Genomic DNA, 25,348 nt, shown 5'->3' with positions numbered 1-25,348 from the left:
GCCAGCTTGGTCTACATCGTAACTTCCAGGACATCTAGGGCTATGTAGGTACGTTCAGTCTTAAAAAAAAAAAAAAAAGAATATGCTGCTGCAGCTTCATATTACCATAGGATATTAGAACCACAAGGGTAATTTGCTAAAAGAAGGTGGATTGGATTGCAGCTCTTGTCCCGCCTCCCCCCCCCTTTACCCATGCCACATTTCTCTATAGGAAGACCTGGGCGCCATGTTTGCAATAGAGGCATGAGTAAGGAGGGTTTCCCAAAGACTAAAACACTTTTTATCCAGGTGAAGGAATTGCTTAGTTTCCAAGTTTCTGGGAGCTAGTTTAATTGGAAGCCAACTTTTGTTTCTCCTTCATAGCCAGCAGGGGGCAACCAAGATAGCAAAAAGAACCGGTAAGGACAAACTATGGCTTATCGCTGTAGTAGAAGTTGGGAACCTCAGTTGTAGACTTGTGTGTTACACTACACACTGTGACTACTGCATTGGCTTTCTCAAGAACAACAACAACAAAAGCAAGCACCACCATATTAATTTTGAGAGGCTTTAAAAAACTTAAAATGAATGACAATTGGCATTTCATGTATTTGTCTAATACCAACTTTCTACCCGTAGCTCTCAGGTTTGTGTGTCTGAACATAGTGAGCCTTATTGTGGTGTGAGATTGCTTACTAGGTGGTGTGCAGTGTGTGTGTGTGTGTGTGTGTGTGTGTGTGTGTGTGTGTGTGTGTGTGTGCATGTATGTCTGTCTGGTGGGAATATTCTTCTTCTAGAGTTTGAAGCAACAGCTTTCAAAACCCACAGGTCTCCCCTATGGAGGTCAGCAACACCAAGGAGTTTCCCTGACCTCCCTTCTGATGTAACCCACTCTCTCCCGGCTAGAATTACGTGAAGGAGAGTCCAGCCACTGTGCCATTTCAGAATGTGTCTGAAATAAGTGAACTCTCAAAATCCAAGTAATGTCACACTTGAAAGTTAAAAATAATCCATGATTCAGTTTATTGTGTCACTGGATCTCAGCCCTTTCTGTTTGGTTGGCTATTTACTTACTTACTTACTTACTTACTTACTTACTTATTTATTTAGCTATCTGTGATTCAAGTAAGATTCCACTTAGAAGGCACAAGAGAGTGATGTTTCCTAAACTGCTTTTAACAGGAGGGCTTGCCTTCCTCTCTTTTTGCTCACAATGCATTTGTATAGGAAAACAAGTTAGCCCAATGGAGATCTTTTCAGTCTGCATATTCATGATTTCATCCTGTTTCACATGGTCCACCTACACCCATGATTTCTGTGAATTTGCAGGTTTAGATTCAAATAAGGATTCTCTTTTTTTGTTTATGGAGCTGATAAAGTTTCTTCCTTTTGCTCCTGTCTATAATAAACGTGTTGAATAGGGGGAATAGTTAAGAGCTTTCTTCTTAACAAGCTTTTACTTGACAATGTTCAAATACACAGGTTGAAAATATTATACCCAAATTCAGCTTTGATGCAAGCTTTGATTCTAGTAATGTGAAGCACCTGATCCTAAGAACACAGTCAGATGTTTAATGAGGAGAGCTGACGGAGGCCTCCATGAGTTCTCACAGACAGCTCAGGGCTTTCATTCAGACTTGCGATCTTTGCTGGACCTTATACTTATATTTTCCTTCCAAGCACACCGTAAATCAACTGGAAGCTCAGCTTAACTTTGCTTCCCTTCGTTTACCGCTTTCCCTCTTGGGAAAACCAGCTCTGTCATGTGGCAAGCCCACTGCCCGGTGGACTTCCCCTCCGCACGCCCCTGTTCTCCCAGGTGCACGTGGGCTGTTTGCCTCATCATTTCCCAGTGTTTTTGATCAAGTACTTAGGGCTGATTATTTTTTTTCTTCTTCGCAAACTATATATTTTTATTACTTCATGAAATATAAACAAATAAAACATATTGTTCACAAGGTTTGGGGGGGCAAGAATGTGTTTAATATGTACTACATACCTGTTTGCAGCTGCCCGTATGTAACACAGCACAGGGACTACTTAAGTCTGTCTTTAACTACTTTACCCACTTCCTACCACCTTGCCTTGTGGTTACAAAGTCTGGATAAATATGTTCTGTTCGTGCTGAACCTGAGATCTATCACAGATGTAAGACACAACTCCAATTAGCTGCCAGGATGGAGAGTGACTTTTGTGTCCTTTCCTCCTTTGTTTCCTTGCCTTCCACTTCTTTTTCTTTGTGTTTTATTCCCAGTTCTTAGGATAGTATCATGGGTCTCTTTTTTCTGTGTTTTTACAAGCAGCTGCTAATTTACCGTAAAAAGGACTCAGCAGATGAAATTAATTTTCACACAAACATGAAGCTGTGAAGTGCTTTTGAGAATGTGTAACTTAAACTATTACATAAACTTTATTTCCATTATTTTCTGACTCAAGGGGTATTCCAAGAATTGTTCCATAGTTCCTGGTTATGTTTTATTGTTTTCTGTTGTTGTTCTTGTACACAAAAATAAATGATTAGACTCTAGCATGTAGAAGCTTATTAGTTGTGTTTGGTTTTGAGATTGTACATGATTAGATATTTAAAGTGTTTAGTATGTGAGTGGAAAAATTGCTATTTTTCATTTACTGAGAACATTTTATGGAAACAAATTACATCTAGTTTGCTAAACATGTTGTGTGGTCTTACTAAGCTTTGGGCAGTCTTTGGTCTGTAGAGAGGCCTACACTTGTTTGTCCAGAAACTCAGGTGGCCAATACTGTCCACTTGACTGGTCTTCGAACCAGCACTAGAAACATGCTCTGGGATTTCCCCTGAGGTGTTTCTAGATAAGTTTACCTCAGAGGGAAGACACCTTCCTTGACACCAGGCGTTATCCTGCCTGATTGTTGTTGGGAAGTAACCAGCTGCCTCGTGCTCTGCCACCATGACTTCTCCGCCACAGTGAACAGAATCCTCAAGCAGTGAGACCACATAAGTCTCACTTCCCTTAGTTTGCAGTGGTTGTGCATTTTGTCAAAGAAGTAAAAAAAGTAGCCAGGTTGTCCTTGCCAGAAGGACAGACAGCAGTAAAACCGCTGAGGTTTCTTTTGTGGCTGATCTTGAAGGTCAACATGGCACAATGCACACACGATCCATCTGGCCTGTTGGCTCTCTTTTCTCCTCTGTGTCCCCTCCTGATGAGCCCTGGGCTCCCATGAGTGGAACTTGGCCTCAGAAGTTTAGGCACTCTACTGCCTAGTGCCTATACCTGATGTTCCTGCAGGCCCCAGTTTGTCCACAGCAAGGCTTTAGGATCACTGGATTTCACCCTAGACTATAATTCCAAAAGCAACGCCTTCCCCCATAATGGTGAGACTTTTGCTTTTCTGTGTAAATCCTGGATGGTTGATCAATAAAGTACTTAGACTGTGATGTAATCATGTATCTGATCAGTCTGCCCTTACGTAATATATTGGTTGAGTGAAGTGAATATGTTATCTTCAGTAAGCAGAAACTAGATGTGTAAAACTTTTCAACTGCAAGTCTCCAGATGTTCCTGGAAAGGGCAGAGATGCAACAGGTATGGAGACTCCACTGCCTTGTTGCTACATGACATTGCCCAACTTACGGTGGGCCAAGCTGCCTGTTCAGGAGTCTCTGTCAAAGTGCTTTAGCAGCAGGTTCATCATTTATCATGTTCTCAATCCTTTTATCACCTCCCCAAGCAACACCTTCCATATTAGAATAAAAAGGCAGGTGATACAGGAACTATTACCACGTTCTGCCATCTCTTTGGACCCAGCAGCTGCTCTTGATGGGGTTCGTGCATTTTGTCAAAGAAGTGAAAAAAGTAGCTAGGTTGTCCTTGCCAGAAGGGAATTTGCTCATGATACAGTGACATTCTGAGCTAACTCTTTGGGTGGGTGTGTTCAGAAGTCTCTGCAAATAACACATTTGATGAAAATCCTTCTCCAAAATTCCCAATATAAGAAATGATCTCAAGCTGGGTGTGGTGGCACATGCCTTTAATCCCAGCACTTGGGAGGCAGAGGCAGGCAGATCGCTGTGAGTTCGAGGCCAGCCTGATCCACAAAAGCTAGTCCAGGATAGCCAGGGCTAACACAGAGAAACCCTGGGAAGGAAAGCTGCATGGTGAGATGAGGAGAAACTGCATCATAGGCAGGAAGGAGATGGAGTTAATTAAAATAGATTATATGGGGGAAAGTGGGAGGGGGGAAGGGATGAGAGGATACAAGTGATGGGACGGCAATTGAGTTGTAATCTGAATAAATTAATAAAAAATTTAAAAAAGACGCAGGGAGTCTTAAAGAAGAATTAACAAAAATAGATTATATACATGTAGGAAGTTTTCAAATAATGAAATGGAGAGAAAAGAAAGGTTGTTTGTGTCAAGCTATTTGAAATTATTCACTACTTTAATCACTGAGTGATTTGGGTTTTGAATTTTGGGTCCATAACTACAGACAACTTTTCATGAATAACCGTGTACTTCCTTTAAGAGAGAAAAGGGAAGGGAGGAAAGAGGGAGAAAGGGAGGGAGGCAAAGGAGGAGGAGTGCAGGGATAATGGGAGGGAGAAAAGATGGGAGGGATGAGGAGAGGGAGGAAGAGCAAGCTTGTGCACTCTGAGTTAACCTCACAGCAGCATCTCACATCAGAAGAGCTGCATCCTGCATCCAGTGACATATTTAGAGTAATGGGCACTCGTGTCTCACACGGTTTACGCCATGCTATACATCACATTGTAAACATTGTCATTAGCTTTCACATAATGCTGGAATAACTGGCATACTTTAATTACTACACAGAAAAGTAGATTCAAAGAGCAAGAACAGCAACACAATAAGTGTATTGATTCCTTATGGCAGAGTCCAAAGTCTGGCAACGCAACGTCTTTCTTCATGGCATCATTCAATTACATAATAACTATGAGAGCTTCACCCAAAGCAATAGGTTATCTTTGTGAATGATCAGGACCACTGTCACTGGAGAGCAGGGTCAATGACTGTTCTCGGTACCCAACCCAACAAACACACTTTGCAAGTGAAGGCTTCCTTTTGGCGCACAAGAATTGTCAACCTGGAATTTCTCCAGATATTCTCTCTCCCTTACTACTTGGTATCAAGAAGAGATTTGTTTTACTTAAGGACAGTCCCCTCCTCGTGATGCCTAAAGTAAGTGATATGAAGGATTTTGCTCCTTGTGTGAAAAGAAACAATGAAGATGATGAATTCAAGGATCTTTGAAGAAAGTTGTGTGGTTTGGGGCTTTGGCACTTGAAGATGTTATTTTCAAAGTTCCCTGGAATATTACTGAAAAAAAAAGAAAACTGCTTATTTGACAGAAGGATTTAAAAAAATCACAGCTGAATTCTTAAATACAAACCTACGTCTGGTGGTCATTCGCATCTAGCTTAGAATTCCTTCACCAACCAATGTGTTGGGTGAGATGAGGCAAATCTGCCTGGACAAACCACACCTGATTTTGCCTAGCACCAGACTTTCCAGAAAATGACTCCAGTGTCTCAGGGTAAAACATGAAAGAAGAAGAACGTACTCAGTAGAAAATTACAAGGTGAATATGAAGCATCCGCCAATGTACTTGAAATTGAAAACACTGATAAATCTTGAGAAATGCTTGCTGTAGAATAAATTCCAGTGTTGTTAATTTTGACAACTACTTTAGACAGTCGGTGCTTGAGCTGGATTTGAATCTGCAGTGTGTGGGCAGCTTGCAAGTCAGCATTTTGTCCTTATCTTGGAACCTAGCTCTAAAATAGTTTCAAGCCACAACATTAAAGTTTATTTCCAAAATACTATAATCTTCCTTTGAAAAATTAGCACCATGAAGCAGGCAATGTAAGCTGTGTGTGAAAAGCAGGGACAGTCTGATTTGATAGGCTGCAGGAACCACGGCTGTGACTTGAACCATGCTCGGGGACTGGTTTTCTTAAGTGGACCATCTCCACATATGAAATTATCTTCCAATTATGAAAATCATTTCAAGGGGCCCAAATATATTCACAAAACCCACCTGGTACATAACAAATCAATAATGCCAATAATGTGATGTGGTAACTCTTTTATCAGTTTTTATAAAATCCATAATCCCTAGTTTTAGATACTTGATAGCTATCAGTAGTTAGTTAATATTTTAATACCAGCTATGCCGTAAATTGTGCTATTGCTAAGAGAACACTACTTCAAAAAACCGTGTCATCGAGTTTCTTTGTGTGTGTAAGATTTTAAAAATACTCCTTTGTAGCTGAATTCTATTTTAAATCTAAAGATTTGAGTACACTATAGCTGGACTATATTTTCCACTCTAGTGGTAAGTTACATACAGACACATATGTGATATTGTATTGCCTGAACCAATGACAAGAACGGCTGTATATCCACCATAGCCTTAAATGTGGAAAGGATAATTTAGCAAATATACTTCTTTCCACCCTAACTATCGCCTTCTCGCTTGGTTGATTATCTGTCAGTGATAAACTCTGTGCTCACAACCCTGACAGTTTCTCCAAGAGAAGACAGGCTGACATCTGAAATGTTGTATCCTGTCAAATCAACAGTTACCCGGACAAGTTCTCATGTGCCAAAGGCATAGAAAGAAGGCACTGGGCACCAAGGGGCACTGTAGCCCATGGAAGGACTGTAAACATTACACGGTTTGGGGTTTCTTTTGAGCAAAAAGATCACATTTTGTAAACAGTTTGTGCCCAACTTAGACAAATGGTTAGAGATCAAAAAGGCTTCGTGATGCAGACATCAGCATTTCAGAGAAATATTCAAAGGTTTGCTGTATAATTGAATGAGTTAATTTTCATGCGCTGCTATTCATTCTCTAACTCCTGAGAAGACATACTGGCTGCACACAATACCTTCACGTGGAAACCTGCAGTCACCATGGTGGTGACACAAGTCAACAAAGTGGAAACACCACCTTGAAAAGCACCGCCCCCTCCCCCGAGAGTCTTTGATGAAAAGTCATTTAGTTTCTTGGAAAAATTAATTCTACGTTTACCAGGAGAGGCTCTCTGGGATTCTGACAAGCTAACTGTCACCCGACATTGTCAAGGGCACACTGCTGCTATGATGTCTACCCAGTGTTTGTTTATAGGTGAGATTTCCCTGAGGCATCTGAGGTTGGATTTTAGTTGTGCATTTTACAACAGCAGATGTTTTATGACTTGGTGGGTCTCTTTGCTGACTTTTTTTTAAAGCAACACTTTTCTTTTTGAAAGGGAGATGGAAGACACTCAACAGAAGACGGTAGAGATGTGCAACTGACCTGGGAAGTGACAGAGCACGCCCCACCCCCTACCCCCAGGCTAGGGTTTCATTTGAAGCAGCAACACTCCATGATTTCCCAGAATCCACTGGTACCACCTGCAACTGTTTACAGGACCCCAGAGAGCCACACCCTGGATAGCCCAGTGGATGATGCCAGCCTGTGTTCCCTTCTCATAGCACACTGCCAGCCTTGAGTAAAGTGCATAAATACTCTGAGTTAAAAATAAAAGAAGGAAAGAAAAATAAATGGATACATGGCTTCCAGCATCCAGCCTCAAACCCAGAGGCAACAGTGAACCAAGAAGGGCGTGAACTTCTCCTCTCATGCATGGATTAGACTGGGATTTTGCTCCTCAGGGATCTGCTTTCATCTACTGTGCTATGCCGAATGACTTTGTTATATTCAAAATCCAAGTTTTCTTTCAGCTTGTTGAGCTCAAAGTCATGAATGATCTTGACAGTCATTAGCTTTTCTCGTTTGATTTTCTCCACCACATCTTTTGGAACGTCTGGTATCATCCAGGCCAGGAGAAATTTAACCACAAACACAATGTGCTAAAAGAGAGAGAAAAGAAGATCAGAGATACTGTTAAGAACATCAAGAATTCAGCAAGGAGTCTTTACAGGTCCCCTAAGCATCTGATAAACTGTTGGACACAGGAAGTACAAAGTAGAGCACACACACACACTTATTTTTTATTGATAATATTCATATTACATCTCAATTGTTACCCCATCCCTTGTATCCTCCCATTCCTCTCTCCCTCCCATTTTTACCCTATTCTCCTCCCCTTTGACTGTGACTGAGGGGGACCTCCTCCCCCTGTATATGATCCTAGGGTATCGAGTCTCTTCTTGGTAGCCTGCTATCCTTCCTTTGAGTGCCACCAGGCCTCCTCATGAAGGGGACACACACACGTGCTTGTATATGCTTATTCTGTAATTTTCATACACACAATGGAATTAAATAAATATATATATTTGAGTAAGCAATTAGAGAAATGGAACATGGCTATTAAGAAACCTGCCCTTTGTCTGTGCCCCTTCCTATGAACCTAATAAAATATCTCTAAAATAATCCTAACTTCCTTTAGAAAGGAAAGCTCACACTCAACCATGTAATTAGTGACTGAGTGTGAGGTAGAATCCTAAACCATACTAGCCATTTTTGCTTTCAACTCTTAGAAGGTTTTCAGGAAGGAAGTTGGCGCAGGCCTCCTGAGGACATTAGTATAGGCCAGAGCTGAACAAGATAATCAGTTTGACATTTCTATGAGGAACAGTAGAATGTTCTGGAAGTATGTAAAGAATTTGAACTTTTATACCAAAAAAGCCATGAGCATGGGGTCACAAGCTGTGGGACATGGTGGAGGTAGGACGACACATGCCAAGCAAAGCTTCTAAAAAGGGAAATTCAGAATATTGCATGTAAGTGGAAAAGAAAGAGCAAAAGCTGTGGGGACACAGGAAGGGAAACAAGTCCTCACCCGGGAGTCTGGCTGAACCCTCTGGCCAGCTAAGAACAGAGTCCCAGCAAGACTGTCAACATTATTTTTTTAAAATAATATATCATAAATTTTTATTTTTTAACAGTCCTTTGGTATGCATGTGAGTTTACCATCTATTAAAGATGAAGCTTATATATGAACTAATAAGATGGATAGTTCCTTTTTTACATGAAGCTTTAAATCTTGGTTGAACATTTGGTACTGCATAGTTTATCTTCAGTGGTTTTGGATATATTTAAGTAGTTCTGGTTGGTTTCGTAAGGCAGTGTCTTAGGTTTAAGCTGTCTTTAAATTAAGGCCTTGTCTCCAAAATGAGTCTGCACTTTAGGGCTCTCACCAGGAAACCCCTGTTCAACACTAATGCCCCTTAGTTTTACCTTATCATATTATAATACCATCTAAGACACCTCCCCCAGAGTCATTCTATAATCTCATATATTAAAAAGAAAAAAAAGTTTCTTATAAGCTCTTGAGATTTGACTTGAGAGCTACGAGGATTACCATCTTGGCCAGGACTCAGACTCTCAATTGTGACTCCCGTGTGGAGCCCATACCCACGTGGGTAGGATCTTCTTTTTTCCCTGAGTGGTTTTCTTCCTCTTTATTCATATATGCTTAAAATATATGTTTAAAATGTCTTAATACGGGCCTGGGTGATGAATCAGTGGTTAAGAGCACCGACTGCACTTCCAAAGGACCTGGGCTCAATCCTCAGCTCTCACACAGCAGCTAACAAATTTAACTCTGGCTTCAGGGAATCTGACACCATCTTCTGGTGTATGTGAGTACTTCACACATGTGATACACAGACATACATGCAGGCATAACACACGTATACATAAAATACAATGAAATAAGTACAAGGAGGATATCTCAATAAACTGCAGCAGCTTTTGGAGACTCCAACACCAGGCTCTTGGGTGTGCTTGGATAGACTTACTGACTTCTGTCCCTTACGGTGTTAGAATTAATTATTGATTGTGTGTATGTGTGGACATGTGGGTGATGTATAGGTGGGTCGTAGAACAACTTCCAGAAGCTAGTTTGTCCTATCATGTGGGTTCTGGAAATCCAACTTGAACTGTTAGGATTGGACGCAAACACCTTTTCCCTCTACGACATCTTGTCAGCCCCCTTCTGTCTATTAAACAAACAGAAAACAAGCCTAGCACTGCTTTAGTTGCCTTGACCTGAAACTTTTCTTTTCTGCATCACCCCGCCTGGGATAGCAGAACTGCAGACTGAATTTTTTGTGGAATTCTAATGAAAGGTAAGCTCATTATCTCCACACCCTTTTAATCCTCTGGTTCTTGAATGTGCAACACTGTCCACTATGCAATGAAATGTATAATAAGAAAGAAAAAAAAAGCAGAGAGGAGCAAAGCGGAAAATAACTAATGAAAGAACCCAAGCACGGCTCCATCTCTGTGATCACTGAAATTTCGGCAAGGTAGATATTGTTGCAGAGAGACAGCAGAGGAAGGAAATCACAAAAATGGGCTTTCTTTTTGTAGTTTTGAACTTGAAGAGTGCTTTTTGGACCTAGGGGATTCAGGCAGCACCCAGAACCAAAGTCCCATAGTGAATAATTTGCTTGTGAAATTTCAGACTGTCAGGTGGGAGGACTCACAAAGTCTGTCCATTTTAAGGTCATTAATAATGAAGGGGGTTGGATGGTGCTGTACTTTATAACAGCATTAGAAGGTGGACAAAAATGGAGTAATGTCCTAAATGATCTTCAAGATCATCAAACATAAGGTTAAAAAATTAATGGAGACAACTTTAGACTTTTAATTTCAGACCAAGAAATATATGTAGGGAATTTTTCAATATTCAAGGTCTCAAAAAACCACCTATAATTTTTCTTCTGAGTTCCTGAATGATGAATCCAACAAAATTAGGTGGCAAACACAGGGGGAATGTTGGAAGCAGTTTACTGGCTAGAAGATTGATGAGAGAGACAGAGACAGAGACAGAGACAGAGATGGGAGAAGAAGAAAAAAGGAGGAGGAGGAGGAGGAAGAGGAGGAGGAGGAGGAGGAAGAGGAGAAGGAGGAGGAGGAGGAGGAGGAGGAGGAGGAGGAGGAGAAGAAGAAGAAGAAGAAGAAGAAGAAGAAGAAGAAGAAGAAGAAGAAGAAGAAGGAGAAACATAAACTTAATCAGGGAAATGTTTTCAGAGCATATTACATGAAACAAACATTACTAGTATTTATAAAATTATACTATATAAACTTGATTAAACTCTTAGGTGAAACTCTAATGAATACACTATTTCAGAGTTGAGAGTGATTAAACATCAAAATCAGAATTATTTAGCATATAAACCAAGTACTAGCAGGTTCTGACGTGTCCCTTTGGTGTTTCCATAGCAATATTGACCAGCAGTCACTTTAAAGAAAATGAATAAAGGCTATTTACAAACTGAAATTGTATGAGATCAAGGATGCATGGCTAATAATTAACCAAAAGATTGCTTTTTGAGATTTCATACTTCAGAAGAGGAATTATGGAGCTTTATAAATAACAGGTATTTATTATGCATATATTATAATTATCTTGAGGAGCAGGAAGAAGATGATGGTGTATATGTGAAGTATCAAGTATGCTCACGTGTGTGACATGTCACTGTAGGATGTCAACAATTACATCCTAAGCACCAAAATATGAGCTTCAAAGTTGAAAGTGTTTGGTTCTAGAGATCAGAATTTTAGCTCATGAGAAATGTGTAAGGGTACTCTCTGTGCTAACTACATTTGATTTTAAACACACGTGTATTCCCTAGATAGTAATAGTAAGCCCAAGAGACCCTTTCTGAACAGCATGTGCTCAGGTTGCCCCTGTGTTGTACTTGGGCACTCCCACTGGGGGACCATCTCTCTCTCTCTCTCTCTCTCTCTCTCTCTCTCTCTCTCTCTCTCTCTCTCTCTCTCTCTCTCTCTCTCTGTGTGTTCCCATTTAATGAGATTTATCCATCCTCCCTCTATGATAGTTATCTTTTCTTGTGAGCGTTCTCTCCAAATATCTCACAGCTAAGAAGTGCCCTGCATTGGGCAGGACTGAGGTTTTGAACTGACACACTAATGGCACCAAATCCCAGTGTTAATAGTAGCTAACTGATCTTAAGCCAATGGTATATTTTGGTGAATATAAGTTTCATCTGTCAAAGGTAGACACACAAGGCTAGTTGGTGAGAGTGTTGTGGAACAAAGGCTTCGGAATGTGTGTTGTAAAAACCAGCCCTTTCCTGACCTTGCCACATATAACCTCTCTTTTTCTGTTATCAAAGTGCTTTTACCAATTATAGGTGAATAACAAGCTCCCATAGTGAAGTGGGAACTTATGACAACAAATGCCCTCTTCAAAAGAAAGGCAAAGAAGAAAGGCAAAGAAGATAACTTCTCCATGACAGGAGACGCTTTGGGGAAGGGCAAAATGTATGGGAGAGGTGAAGGAGATAGGGAGAGTCCAGGGCATCTTACCTCCATTACTATGATGAAGGTCATCTTGGCGGCGAGGACATGCCAGAACTGCATGTTATGGGCATACTTGTTCTCATGATCAGGGGGGTTTCTGTAATCTCTGTACCTAGAATCAGAGCAAAACAAAAATGAACCACAGATAGGTAGATGCATAGACATAGGCCTAGAGAGATGCTCTATGGTGTCATAGATATCTACCTATGATAGATAGATATGGCAGATGACAGATAGGAAGATGCTGGATAGATAATCTAGGATAGGTACAGATGATAATCAGTTGACAGATGATAGGTAGATAAACTGATGTCGTGTAGATAGATGATATTTGAGGTAAGTTTACTAAAGTGACCTGGCAGAAACTTTTGTTATTTCTCTTCGGAGATTGGCTACAAACCCAGGAAAATAACACATAATGTTGAACCTTTTCCTTTCACACAGCTCCAGGCTCGTATTACTTTCCCAAAGTACGTCCCTAATCGAAGGCAAACCAGAGAAAGTTCCTTAGTTCCTTGGTCTAATGCAAACATCTCCCAGGACAGACCAAGCTACCATGGCATTCTATCAGAATGCTCCTCCTGTCTGACCCATCTGACCTACTATGTGCACCATTTCTGTTTCCTTTTAGGTGTGCTGATGAGGTAGTGGTCTCTTTCTGAAATCTCCTTGGTGCTCAGACTTTCAGATCATTCTCTGCTATGCAGCCACCAGACTGGTGTTCTTCAAAACTCAGCTCGGCTTTTAGAAAGTGATGAAACCAGGAAATCAGATAAAAGAGACCTCAGTCTTGAGCACTGTGCCAAGTTCCATACGCACCCATATGCACCACAGATCAGTGCTTTTTTTCTGGATGTCCTGAAACGTTTTTCTTGCTCTTTGTTATAATCGACAAGGGAGTAGTTAATGTGAGGTTGAAATTAAGATTAAAGGTCTTTGTATGTACATATGTGTGCATATGTCTGTTGGTCAGATGTCTATCTATTATCTATTTATGATGTATCTAGTATCTATCTCTGCCATATACATATCATATATTATCACTATCTGCCAGTATATTTATCTATCCATCAAGCTATGAATATATCTACCTCTATCATCTGCCTATTTATCTCTATCATCTATCAATCAATCTGTATCATTATCTCTATAATACATAATCTATTTTCTATTTTACTATGTACATCTATCATCTCTATGCTATCAATCTATCTTTATTATCTAACTACCTATACCATCTACGTCTATGCATTTATGTATCTATCATCTATCTATCTATCTATCTATCTATCTATCTATCTATCTATCTGACCACTTGCCTACCTCCATCAGCCATCTATCATCTATATATCTCTATTATCTAGCTGTCTGCTTACTGACAACTGTTTTCATATTCTATGGTGTCAAGATCCCCACAGAACATGATAAACGGGGTGTGGCAATAACAGCTCACATATCCCGCCTCACGCGTTCTACACTGAAGAAAACCTTTAAGTGGAAAGATGGTTGGTGAACTGGCTCATAATTATATTGCTATCTCTCTAGTTCTTAGTATAATTTCTGAGAATAAGTGGTAGAATTCAAGTAGTTAATGATACGAACTGATGGGCAGATGTTATAGGTGAAGTCCAGAGAGCATTCTAGGTAGTGAGCAACATTTTCAAGAATAATTCAAACATGGGAAACTATTTAAAAACCATATGATCTCTACCCATGATGTTGCTTCCTTTTGTACAATCTGTCAGGTCACACAATGTGTGAATTCCAGAAATGATGCAAGGCATTAACCCAGGAAATGAGTTCTCAAGTAAACCTTTTACACCATAAGACAAACATTAAGAAAGACATTATAAGTACAATACTAAAACCTAGACAGAAGGAGACCTGCAAGTGATGAAGTCTCTTTTCTCCATGGGCACTGTGTTGTTTGGAAAGTCAGCTATCAGGAACACTGACAGGCTGTTATTGACATATCCGGCCAAGGGTTCTGTTAAATTCTTTGAGTAGGCGTAGAAGTAAACTAACCGGGGAATGATGTCAGATGTGAACGCGACAATGAAGGCCTGATGGACAAAGGGAGAAAAAGATGATGAGCCCAGATCAGTGCTCAATGTCTGACTTGTGTGCAAGCTCACTTTTGGGAGCCACATGAAAGTGAGGTGATTCAAATACCACTCTACAACATGCAAAGGCTCATGGGTAGCCTCAAATTAATCTTCCAAAATTTCACAATTACAAGATAGCTAAGTCAAGAATTGACCTATGGGTATTTGCTGCCCCAAAGCATCCTTGGCCTTGCCATGGCTCATGTTCTGATTGACACATCCCACTGCCCTTAAAAAGAATTCCCTTGTCTGGGGCTAGGAGAGACATAGATGGGGGGCATAGTGGAATTCATTTTTTGTATCTCTCTCTCTCTCTCTCTCTCTCTCTCTCTCTCTCTCTCTCTCTCTCTCTCACTCTCTCTCTTTGTTTGTATTTGTGTGTGTGTGTGTAGATATTTTTAAAACCTGCATGTATGTCCTTATATGTGTATATGCCTGTATATATTGATGTATGGAATAAACTGTGTGTATTCATGATTGTGTCTGTGTGTCTGTGTTTTAAGTGTGCCTATAACAGGCTGCTGAATGAAAGAGTGTGGGTGGGCACTTAATTGTAGCTTATTACAAGTAATGTCAGAACTTCATTCCATGGGAGTGCTATTTTTTTCTAAACAAAATGGTCACAGGAATAATTTTTATGTTGTAGACCACATGAGTGCACTTAAAACCTTCTGTCTGACTCTGGTACCCCTTCTGTAACTTCCACTGCTATGAGTATATTTGGTATTTTTGTTGCTTGTTGAATGCATCTGACATTTTTATTTCCTCACAATTGGTCATTTCAAACAGGTTTTTAAGCCTGGTACAGAGCCAGCTGTTGTTGTTTTTGTGAGTTTGTGGTTTTGTTTGTATGTTTTTGTTTATGTTTTTCAACAAACTAGCTCTTGCTTTACTCAGTATGTATATTAATTATTCTTTTATTTTATAAGTTGACTACATATGATCAATTTTTATTTTTTAATTTTTTTTTTTTTAGGTTTTTAAAGTCAGGGTTTCTCTGTGTATCCTTGGCTGTCCTGGAGTCACTCAGTAGACTGGGCTGGCCTCGAACTCACAGCAATCCACCTGCCTCTGCCTCTCAAGTGCTGGGATTAAAGGTGTGCGCCACTATGCCCAGCCTCAATATTTATTTTTATTTTTTACTGCTTCTCTTCATGTGTTATGTCTTTTAGTTTCCTTTTGATAGCCTGAAGGCACATGCTTAGGGCAGGTTTTCCTGACTTTTAAAAAATTTTATTATAATTTATTCAGATTAAATCCTGATTGCTATCCCGTCACTTGTATCTTCCCTTTCCCACCCTCCCTCCCTCCCTCTTCTGCCCTCTTCCCTTCCCCTAGACCTCTGGTAGAAGGGGACCTCCTCCCCCACCATATCCACAGCCTATCAGATCTCATCAGGATAGCCTGCTTCCCCTTCCTCTGTGTACCCTCCAGGGCTCCCCACCAAGGGGAAGTGATCAAATCAGGGGCACCAGAGTTCATGTCAGAGGCAGGCTTGGCTCTCCCCATCACCGTGGAGAATGAACTGTCTATTGGCTAGATCTGAACGGGGAGTCTAGGCTTACTGCATACACTGTTTGTTCTTGGTTGATGCAACAGTTTGTGCAGGCCCCTGACTTGGTTTTTAAAAGAGCATTGCCAGCAGAGGACTTTTCTGGAACTGTGCCCCAGCTCATTTGGTCATGTTCCCACCATATTTAAGCTCTACAGTTTTGACCACATTTCCTTTATGTAAGCTTTCTAAAATAAACCACAATCTGTTGACAAATCTCCTTTTGATTGTCTCAGTAAAGGCTCCAATTGATAGAGCACAATTTTGGATGAATACGAAGGCTATAAAATTAGTATTTGTGAAATTTAGTTTTTGAAATAATTTTACAATAAGTGAAAAGAAGTAAATTTGCGTTCACTAAGTTATACATATTTGTGTATAATCATTCTTTGACTGCATTGTTCAAACATGTTACATTGTCACTGATTTTCTGCCTAGCATGGCACAATCTGTAGAACAACAGTTTTAAAATGCTAACGAGAATCTACTATTTTCTCGCTATTGTTTGTGCTCGAAAAATAATGTTTAGGATGGCTGGTCCATATAAATCATCACTGTGATGAAATTGGTGCTGATGAGAATTGAGTCAGGTGCCATTCATACTTTTCCACCCCCACAGATGCAGATGCAGAAAGAAATGCAAAGCCTCCCAAGGAAAGAGACGGGCTTACATTAGTTGCAACAGAAAGGATGGCCATTCCATAAAGAATGTCTTGCCAGACACCGATGGAGTGAGCTTTTGCAGCGACAGGTCTCCTGTACTGAGTCGTGAGCTTCCAGGCATCCACTCGGATCTCCATAATGTTATTTATGAGAGCAAACAGGGGTGCCAGAGGGAAGGAGGCCACGAACAGTGTGACAAAGCCGAACTGGATAACTGAAGAGACACGGGTCACTTGTCATTACTGTGGAGAGAGAAGGGCCATTCTGCCTAGTTCCTGCCACCTCTACCCCCCACCTCTTTTTTTACCTGTGTGGCTATGAAGTGATTAATAACACTGATGCGCTCCCTCTTGGTCTCTTTCAGGGACCAATGGCTAATCTGAAGGAGATGCAGTGTGTGTTTTCAAGGTGTCAGCTCCAGCTCTTTGCCTAGAAAACTAGTCTACTTAATTTCAGTATTTTCAACACCGAAAATAAATACAGTCAGCCAATGAATTCAATGCTAGTTATGACTAGAAGAATGCATGAAAATTCTCAGTATAAACTAAGTCCTGCTTGGCTTTCAATACACAGAAGCTAATTTCATTCTTTTGTTTTGTTCTGGTTTTGCTAATTTTGTTATAAATGATATTTTACATCTTTATGTCAGTACTAATCTCTTCTGCCTGTGTATGTATATTCATTCAGAACTTACGTAGTGAGGAAAAACACCATTTTATCACCCTTTAAAGCAAGAGCTACTTATTGTATACTGAGCTCCTAAAACAAGATTTCCCATCTCTTTGTTCCACGACGTACACACTATTACCTAACTATGCCATGCAATATAAAGTACATATGGAAACGATTTATCCGGAAGGATAAAAATGTTCTCTATTATACTGACAGATTTTGAGATAAATATATAGTGTATCTAGTAAATATTAATCACTTGCTGGTTTCAGATGGTCTTTTTTTATTGCACCATGATTTTGATAATAAATACACAAAGCCCTCTCTATAGCTCCAGAAAAATCAATGGATGTTGGTGAGAAAAATGCTCTTGGCAGACCACACAATCAGCCCAAACACTAGTTCTCTAAGATCTCATCTCAGTGTGTATTATCTGTTCAGTCAATGGGACAAAGAAAAATTGAGCCATTTTATCCACCTATCCATCCACCCATCTATCCAACGGCCATCGGTCTTCCAGCCATCCATGTATCTTCCATCAATCTGCTATCAATATATACATATAGCGCCACGTGTGTGTGTGTGTGTGTGTCTGTGTGTGTGTGTGTGTGTACTTGCTATCCACACAGCTCTCCACCATCAATCCAACCACCTATTCATTTATCCCTCTTTATTTCATCCACCGTGTGTATATGTATGTGTGTGTGTGTGTGTGTGTGTGTGTGTGTGTGTCTGCCAGCCATTCATGTATCTACCTATCCATCCATCTACCTGTTCTTTCATCCACCTATCCACCATCCACCTATCCATCAATCTAGTCAACATCCATCTACACATACACAAAAATCACATACCCATCCATCAATCTTTCAGTATTCATCTATCTACCATTATCCATCGGCTCTCTATCCATGTCATCCATCCCTCCACCTTTTTCATTCAATAATACCAAATATCTACCATAAGAAGACATAAAGAAATCACAAAAGATGAAAACTATTCATTTAATTTGCGTTGATGCTGCCTCAGCACCTCGACTGGAAATTACCTGTTTCTAAGTACTCATAGAACAGTCCAAGGCTTCCAAAAACCTGTAGATCATGGTCTTGCTCCCAACGACTGTACAGTTTCTCAGAGTGAGTTCGGATTCTTCTGCGTCTCCACCAATTAAAAATCAAGCTGTCAGAGAGGATAAAAGTTGACATGTGGAGAAAAAACGTCAGAGAGCCAGTGTGTTAAGTCTGGAAGCTTCAGAAGGAGAGCCTAAGTACCGCAAACTAGCACAACAGGAGATGAGGTCCAGATGAAAACCTAGTATTGTCTCTGCCACACATGGAAGTGTGGAGAAGGCAAGCAGCTCCCACTCTGCCTGCTGTCAAGTGGTGTGCTCAATCAGACAAAGTCAGGTTGATAGGGTGAAGGAGGTGGTCAGAGGCAGGGGCAGTGGCCAATCCCATGCCTCTGGGATGCTCAGAAAACATTTGCAGAAATGAGCAACCAAGTGTAACAGAAAGTGTACATGAAAAGAAAAGCAGAGGCCTATCTAAGTAAATGCAATAGATTACAAGACACTTGCCAACCACATTTTATACCACATAAAATAGGTTGTGGCAGTGTTGGAGTGCACTGAGGAATAAGTTTGTTTTTTTTTAAATTAGCAAATTAATCAGTACAATAGACATGATGGTAGAGATAACATTAAATGCAAAGCACTTGCTATCAAAAACCTTCTGAAGTCTACTTCCAACAGATCATCCTAGAACCAAATTAGCTCAATACAGTTAAAAGCAACCAACAACATAGAGGGAAATGGCTTCATCAGTGTGAAGAGCATTTGAAGTTAAAAACCAGAGTGAGAATGTGCATGGTCATATTCAAGTGAGTGGTATGAATGGAAATAAACAAATGAGATAAAACAAGCACTGAGCTGTGGTTATAAAACAGAATGTGTGGCCACTGGATAGGAGATGTTTCAGGTACTAAATTCTTGGAGTGGAAGAAAAAACTGCATTCACAGACTTCCCAAATAAATAAATAAATAAATAAAAACAAGAAAACAAAACAAACAAACAAACAAAAAAAAAAACAACCCAGAATCTACCAAATAATAGAGGATGCTCAACCTGAATGTCGATGTCTGTATTTAAAGCAGTGGCCCCCAACCAGAGTGGTTTTGCCAGGGAATCTTTGCAATATCCACAAGCATTGTTCCTTTGCCACAGTGGGGAAGAGGTGGCCAAGAGCCCCCCTATTGGCAACTCTAAGAATGCATCTATTTATCCTGCAGTGCAGATAGATGGAAACAAGGACATGATGCCTCAGCTTACTCAAGGCTGGGCAACCTCATAAGATTACTAACAAACAAAAGGATAAAACTTATGATAAAACAAAATACTCTCCACATATATGCTCAAAAAAGAAGAAAACAAAGAAGAGTCGGTAGCTAAAGCTTTTAAAGCATTGCTGCAAAAGCAAAAACAAAACAAAACAAAACAACAACAAAACAATGGCAACAACAACAGATATAAGCATCCAGGTAGGACAGGCATTAAACATCATGAACAAGTGCTCTGCTACAAAGGAAACACAGAGCCAGAGAGCCATGCTCTCATCTTAAGTTTCAGGCAAATGAAAAATAAGACTCCCAAGAGACAAATGATCAATGGATAAATAACATTATTACATGGACTGCTGCAGCAATTGTGACCTGAAAAGAATAATTATTTCCATATAGCTCAGATCCAAACTGAGAAACAAAGAGATCTAAAAAAAAAAAAAAAAAAAAAAAAAAAGATGGAAGGGCACACAGAGCCTGGTGAGGGTAAGGGTGCTTAGCAATCCCAGTAGATCTTCAGTAAGCCCTTTCCTACCGGGGCTGCTGGATTCCCACAGCATAGACAACTACTTTAAATTCTATACTAATTACTTCTGCTCCACTGAAATCATTTTTAATACCTATGATCTATTAGCAGCTAATTTTGTCCCAAGTCAAATTTTATATTTTGTGTATGAATGAATGTCTGATTTTCTTCAATGTTTCCTGAAAAGCTCTCTCTCTCTCTCTCTCTCTCTCTCTCTCTCTCTCTCTCTCTCTCTCTCTCTCTCTCTCTCTCTTTCTCTCTGTGTGTGTGTGTGTGTGTTTCCATGTATATATGTGTGCATATCTGTATATTTTTATGTATGTATGTATGTATGTATGTATGTATGTATCCTACTGATCTCATACATCAGAGGAACACATCCACTAATGAAAAGGAACCTGCACTGTTCACTAAACATGAATTTTTCCTGTTTGCTTAGACATTTTCTGACAAAGACCCCATGGCAGTAGCAAATATACACATCTTCTTGAATAGCTATTTAAATTAAATATGCAATGTGCGAATCATACGTACGGTTGGAAGATTTCATGCATGTTTCCAAAAAGCTGTTTTCCAATCATTATGATTGTTAGCTGGGTTGTCAGCTCTACCAGACAGCCTGCAGGATCACACTGTTCAGAAACATGAGAGGAGGAAACACAGACAGAGGAAGAGAAACAGAATTTTGCAACATCTGGAATGTCTGAAAGTCAAGAAGGTATAATAAGGAGTCATAATTTGGTTGGGAGAGGCAATGATGGGATTCAGGCACCATTCAGTCCCATGGACCAGGGTAGCTGCATCACACCCATCTGGGAACTGTGCTGGAGTTACAGACTTCTGAAACTTATCCTTAGAAAAGGATCAATCCTTAGGCCTGGACATAAGGCCAGATAGCTTTCATGTGACCAATTTGAAAACTATGGGTCATGTCTACAGGCTATAGAAGAGACTTTTCTTGACTCTTGGTCCTTTGCTGGATGCTTTCTTGAATAAAAGTTCTATTCTACTTACTCTGTATTTTACCACCAAACCATGGGCTGTTTGATGGTTAGTGTCAATTGCCAACCTGTTGGAATGTAGTAGAATCACCTGAGCAGTGAGCCCCTGGACATGTATATGGAGGATCATTTCTATGTTAGTAATTGAAGTGAAAAGACCTATGCACTGTGGGTGGCACCATTCCCTAGATGGGATTCTGGACTGTGTAAGTGGAGAATGGGGGCTGAGCAGCAACAGGCATTTAATGCTCTCCGATTTCTAACTTTGGATGCCACGTAACCAGATGCTTCAAGTTCCTGCTGCCTTGACTTTTCTGCCATGATGGACTGCATTCTTGAGTAATGACAGGAAATAAGCCCATTCTCCCTTTAGTTGCCTTGGGTAGAATATTTTACCATAGCAATAGGAAAACAAACCAAGACATGCCGAATATACATGCTTGCTCAAAGGAAACTCAAAAAAATCTAACAGATGATAAAACTGTGATCAATGGATGGAGCCAATGTCTGGACTTCGACAGCTTGACAAGATCTGAAACAGGGCTAGGGAGAAAGGGAGGTCTTAATTATCCGAGGCCACAGATCTCACCTGGAAGAGAATTCTCACCTCTTCGCTTCTCCACATGTTAAACATATATGTGTACTTCCCAGGATATCCCACGAACTTCCCTTTAAAGAAGGCCACGTAGAAGCAAGCTGAGTAATAATTCACGAACTGGAAGAGAAACATCTTCAGAGTGAGGCTGCTCTCATACTCCTGGTAAGTTCGAGGAATTTCTGCCAATAATAACCATCAAGGATAAATGCATTTTCCTGGAATGCTATACTTGAATATGGCTATCTAGTCATACCATTTAAAGATGTGTGAAAACACTTCTTACCCTGACCTCAGTTGACTAATAATAAAGAGTGGTGTATTTGTTCTGGCTTTCTGTTGGCCATGTTGTGTTGCTCCCATGGCTGAGACTGTTTAAGAAAGTGGGAGTTTCTCTAGGTATAAGACAGTCTGAATGTGGGATGTGAATATCTACGGGACTAGAAGTCCCTGTCCTCATCACTGCTAGACACTACAGAAAATCCCATCATGTTTCTTTTTCCTTTGCCCATGGTCAAGCAAGTTGAAACCAGGTAAGGTTAGGTCAAGGGCTAAGATGGTTTTTAACTCCTTTGTACTTTCTTCTCCTGAACTAAACTGGGACTGAAAATGCTGGCATAGATAGCATGTACTTTTTCTTTTCTTAATTAAAATGCAGTCTTGGTTTGTAATTTAATCAATTCTTAGGATAAGACAACATTAAATTCTCCCCTGTACCTGTCAGAGCATTGTGAGGAGCCCAAAGAGTAAGGGAATACACTTTCTCTCATGAGCTGGTAATTTCCCAGTAGAACAGCTGGCCCAGACCATGACACTTTGAGGAGTAGGACACATTAGTCTAAGGACACAGATAGCTTCCGTTTTGATGAAGCTCAGTTGCATTCATTTAAGATGTCTCAGGTAGGAGCTCAGGGATGATTTTCACTAGAGAAAGCCATAGCTTCTTGGTATTGTTAGAAGCAGTTTATATGCTGTGATTGGTTCACTTGCTCTTGCCCAGAGAATGTAAACTTGACCGAGAACTTGAAATTTGAAGGCAATGCAAGGACTGCTTCTGAGTAGAAATTGCCCAGTGCTCTTGGTGCATCCGTGTTGAGCAGGTGTGTGAGCGAGTGGGCTGGGCTGGGCATCCAGGAGTGCTATAAGAAGAGATGCCTTTGGCTGCTTAGTGATTCACCATGTCTATCTCTACCTTGTCCAAGAGGGGAAGAGCAGCAGCATTTCTTGCTCAAAACCTTGCTTTACCTGTGACTCCATCACCTTTCCACTTCAGGAGAAATTTTGTTTATTTTTTCAAGTTTTATTTATTTCTTTATAATCTAAAGGAAATGGACAATTTTCTTGATAGATTCCACTTACCAAAGTTGAATCGAGATCATGTAAACAAATTAAATTATATTTCCTACAGAAACAGAAACAGACATAAAAATGCCCAGGACCAGATAGTTTCAGATTGGAAATCTTCCATACCTTCAACAAAGATCTAACATCAATACTCTTTAAACTACTCCACAAAATGAATATGGAAGGAACATTACCAAATACCAAACACTTATATGAGGCCATAGTCATCTCGATACCTAAACCTCACAAAGACCCAACAAAGAAAGAGAACTTCAGACCAATTTCTCTTATGAACATTGATGCAAAAATACTAAAAATACTCGCAAACTGAATCTAAGAACACATCAAAGATATCATTCACCATGACCAAGTAGGCTTTATCCCAGGCATGCAGGGGTGGTTCAATATATGGAAATCCATCAATGTAATCCACCATATAAACAAAGTGAAAGAAAAAAACCACATGGTCATCTCCTTAGATGCTGAAAAAGCATTTGACAAAATCCAACACCCATTCATGTTTAAAGTCTTGGAGAGATCAGGGATACAACAAGGCACATACCTAAACATAGTAAAGGCTATATACAGAAAGCCAATAGCCAAAAATCAAATTAAATGGGGAGATACTCAAGGAAATTCCTCTAAAATCAGGGACTAGACAAGGCTGCCCACTTTCCCCTTCTCTCTTCAATATAGTACTTGAAGTTCTAGCTAGAGCAATAAGACAACAAAAGAAGATCAAGGGGATCCACATCGGAAAGTAGAAAGTCAAAGTATCCCTATTTGCAGATGATATGATAGTGTGCATAAGTGCTCCCCAAAATTCCACTGGAGAACTCCTACAGCTGATAAACACCTTCAGCAAAGTGGCTGGATACAAAATCAACTCAAAAAAGAAAAAAAAAATCAGTAGCTTTCATGTGTACAAATGACAAACGGTTTGAGAAAGAAATTAGAGAAACAACACCCTTCACAATAGTCACAGAAGAAATTTTCAAGCTTTAACAAGCAATCCAAGTGGTAATGGTGCTACTTAAGAAGGGAGGCACCATGTTCTAGATCCAGGTAGGGGGAGTGAATGTACTGTTTCGGTTTTGTTATCTTCCCCCCTATTTCAGAATGATTTCCAGAAGCAAATACCTTCCAAGAACAAAATGTGTAAAACCAGATCAGCCCATGTTTTTAGTACAGTGTGGATTCTGATCAGGGTTCTGCTGTCTCCACCTAGGGAATGTTAAGATAAGTGACATCACAATGGCCCTGGAATCCTGAACTATCAATGTGGACCTTATGGAATTCTTAAAAAATCAGGTGTAGGTCTATTTAGAAGAAAAAACATCCTGAAAACTGATCCCTTCAGATGCCAACTCCCTGGGAGAGGGTTCACAGATTGATGTACAGATGGATATCTATCTATCTATCTATCTATCTATCTATCTATCTATCTATCATCTATCTACCTATCTATATCTATATCTATATATCATCTATCTATATATCTATCAACCTATCTATCATCTATCTGTGTATCTATGTATCTATCTATCATCTATCATCTTGACTCCAACCTGCGTGTAAATCGCTCCCATAAAATCTTGCCAGCTTACCCATTTTTGTAATCCAGGCAGATATCTTCTCATAAAAAAAATTCAGGATCAAGATGAAGATGAAGTTCAGGCATGATCCAGACAGAGTGGTGGCTACCTGGGGGGTGAAGAAGCTCTTCACGCTCTGCAGGGTGGCTTCGCTTTCCATGAAGCTGGCAAATGTGGCAAAGACCGACAGGCGATAGATGATGATGGACACCATGCTGCTGAGGAGGAGAGCCATCTGAGGAGAAAACCGAGACTCACTAGATATGCTCTTTCCCCCGTTTTATTATACTGCCCAGCAGGTCCTTTGGCAAACCAACTCCTCTTACCATCAAGGCAAGCCAGGGGAAAGGCTTAAAGAGAAATCTTTGGGTGGCTACAGATTAAACCTAGAATAGGAAAAAAACAATTACCCGCTGTGAGGAGACAGACCTCTGGGAAAGTCTGTGAGTAGGTAATCTAGATTAAATTAACTGAGATGGAAAGAGCAGTCTTAATTGCGCCTGGCATCGATCCCTGGGCCTGGGATCTGAACAGAATAAAAAGGGAAAAGTGAATGGAGAACAAGCACCCATCTCTCTGTGCTTTGTGACTATGTGTACAATGTGAGTGGCTGCCTCAAGCTTCCATTGCCACGGATGCCCTGCCATGATAGGGTATGCCTTCTCCTTTCAGTTGGTTCTTGCCGCTTGTTTCATCATA

General features: G+C 40.2%; 1 protein-coding gene across 4 annotated transcripts in view; it reads right to left on the bottom strand.

Annotated features, from left to right (window-relative positions):
- Nucleotides 1-4,755: 4,755 nt before the first annotated feature.
- ANO5 (anoctamin 5) overlaps nt 4,756-25,348 on the bottom strand; it is a 64,498-nt gene continuing 43,905 nt past the window's right edge. For 2 of the 4 annotated variants that reach the window (XM_084772149.1, XM_084772151.1), the window contains 8 exons: nt 24,662-24,884; nt 21,705-21,892; nt 20,649-20,746; nt 18,302-18,432; nt 16,590-16,795; nt 14,146-14,324; nt 12,268-12,373; nt 4,756-7,835 (listed from right to left, as the gene is read on the bottom strand). In XM_084772149.1, the coding sequence (XP_084628275.1) occupies nt 7,614-7,835; nt 12,268-12,373; nt 14,146-14,324; nt 16,590-16,795; nt 18,302-18,432; nt 20,649-20,746; nt 21,705-21,892; nt 24,662-24,884 (1,353 nt within the window). In that variant the 3' untranslated portion in view covers nt 4,756-7,613. The remainder of the gene's footprint in view (nt 7,836-12,267; nt 12,374-14,145; nt 14,325-16,589; nt 16,796-18,301; nt 18,433-20,648; nt 20,747-21,704; nt 21,893-24,661; nt 24,885-25,348) is intronic. The other 2 variants (XM_084772150.1, XM_084772152.1) reach the window with 1 other exon arrangement.

The sequence above is a fragment of the Acomys minous genome (genome assembly GCF_964271855.1).
Source record: "Acomys minous genome assembly, chromosome: 2".
NCBI lineage: Eukaryota > Metazoa > Chordata > Mammalia > Rodentia > Muridae > Acomys > Acomys minous.
The sequence above is the reverse complement of the archived record's forward strand: the minus strand, read 5'-3'. Positions and strand labels throughout refer to the sequence as shown.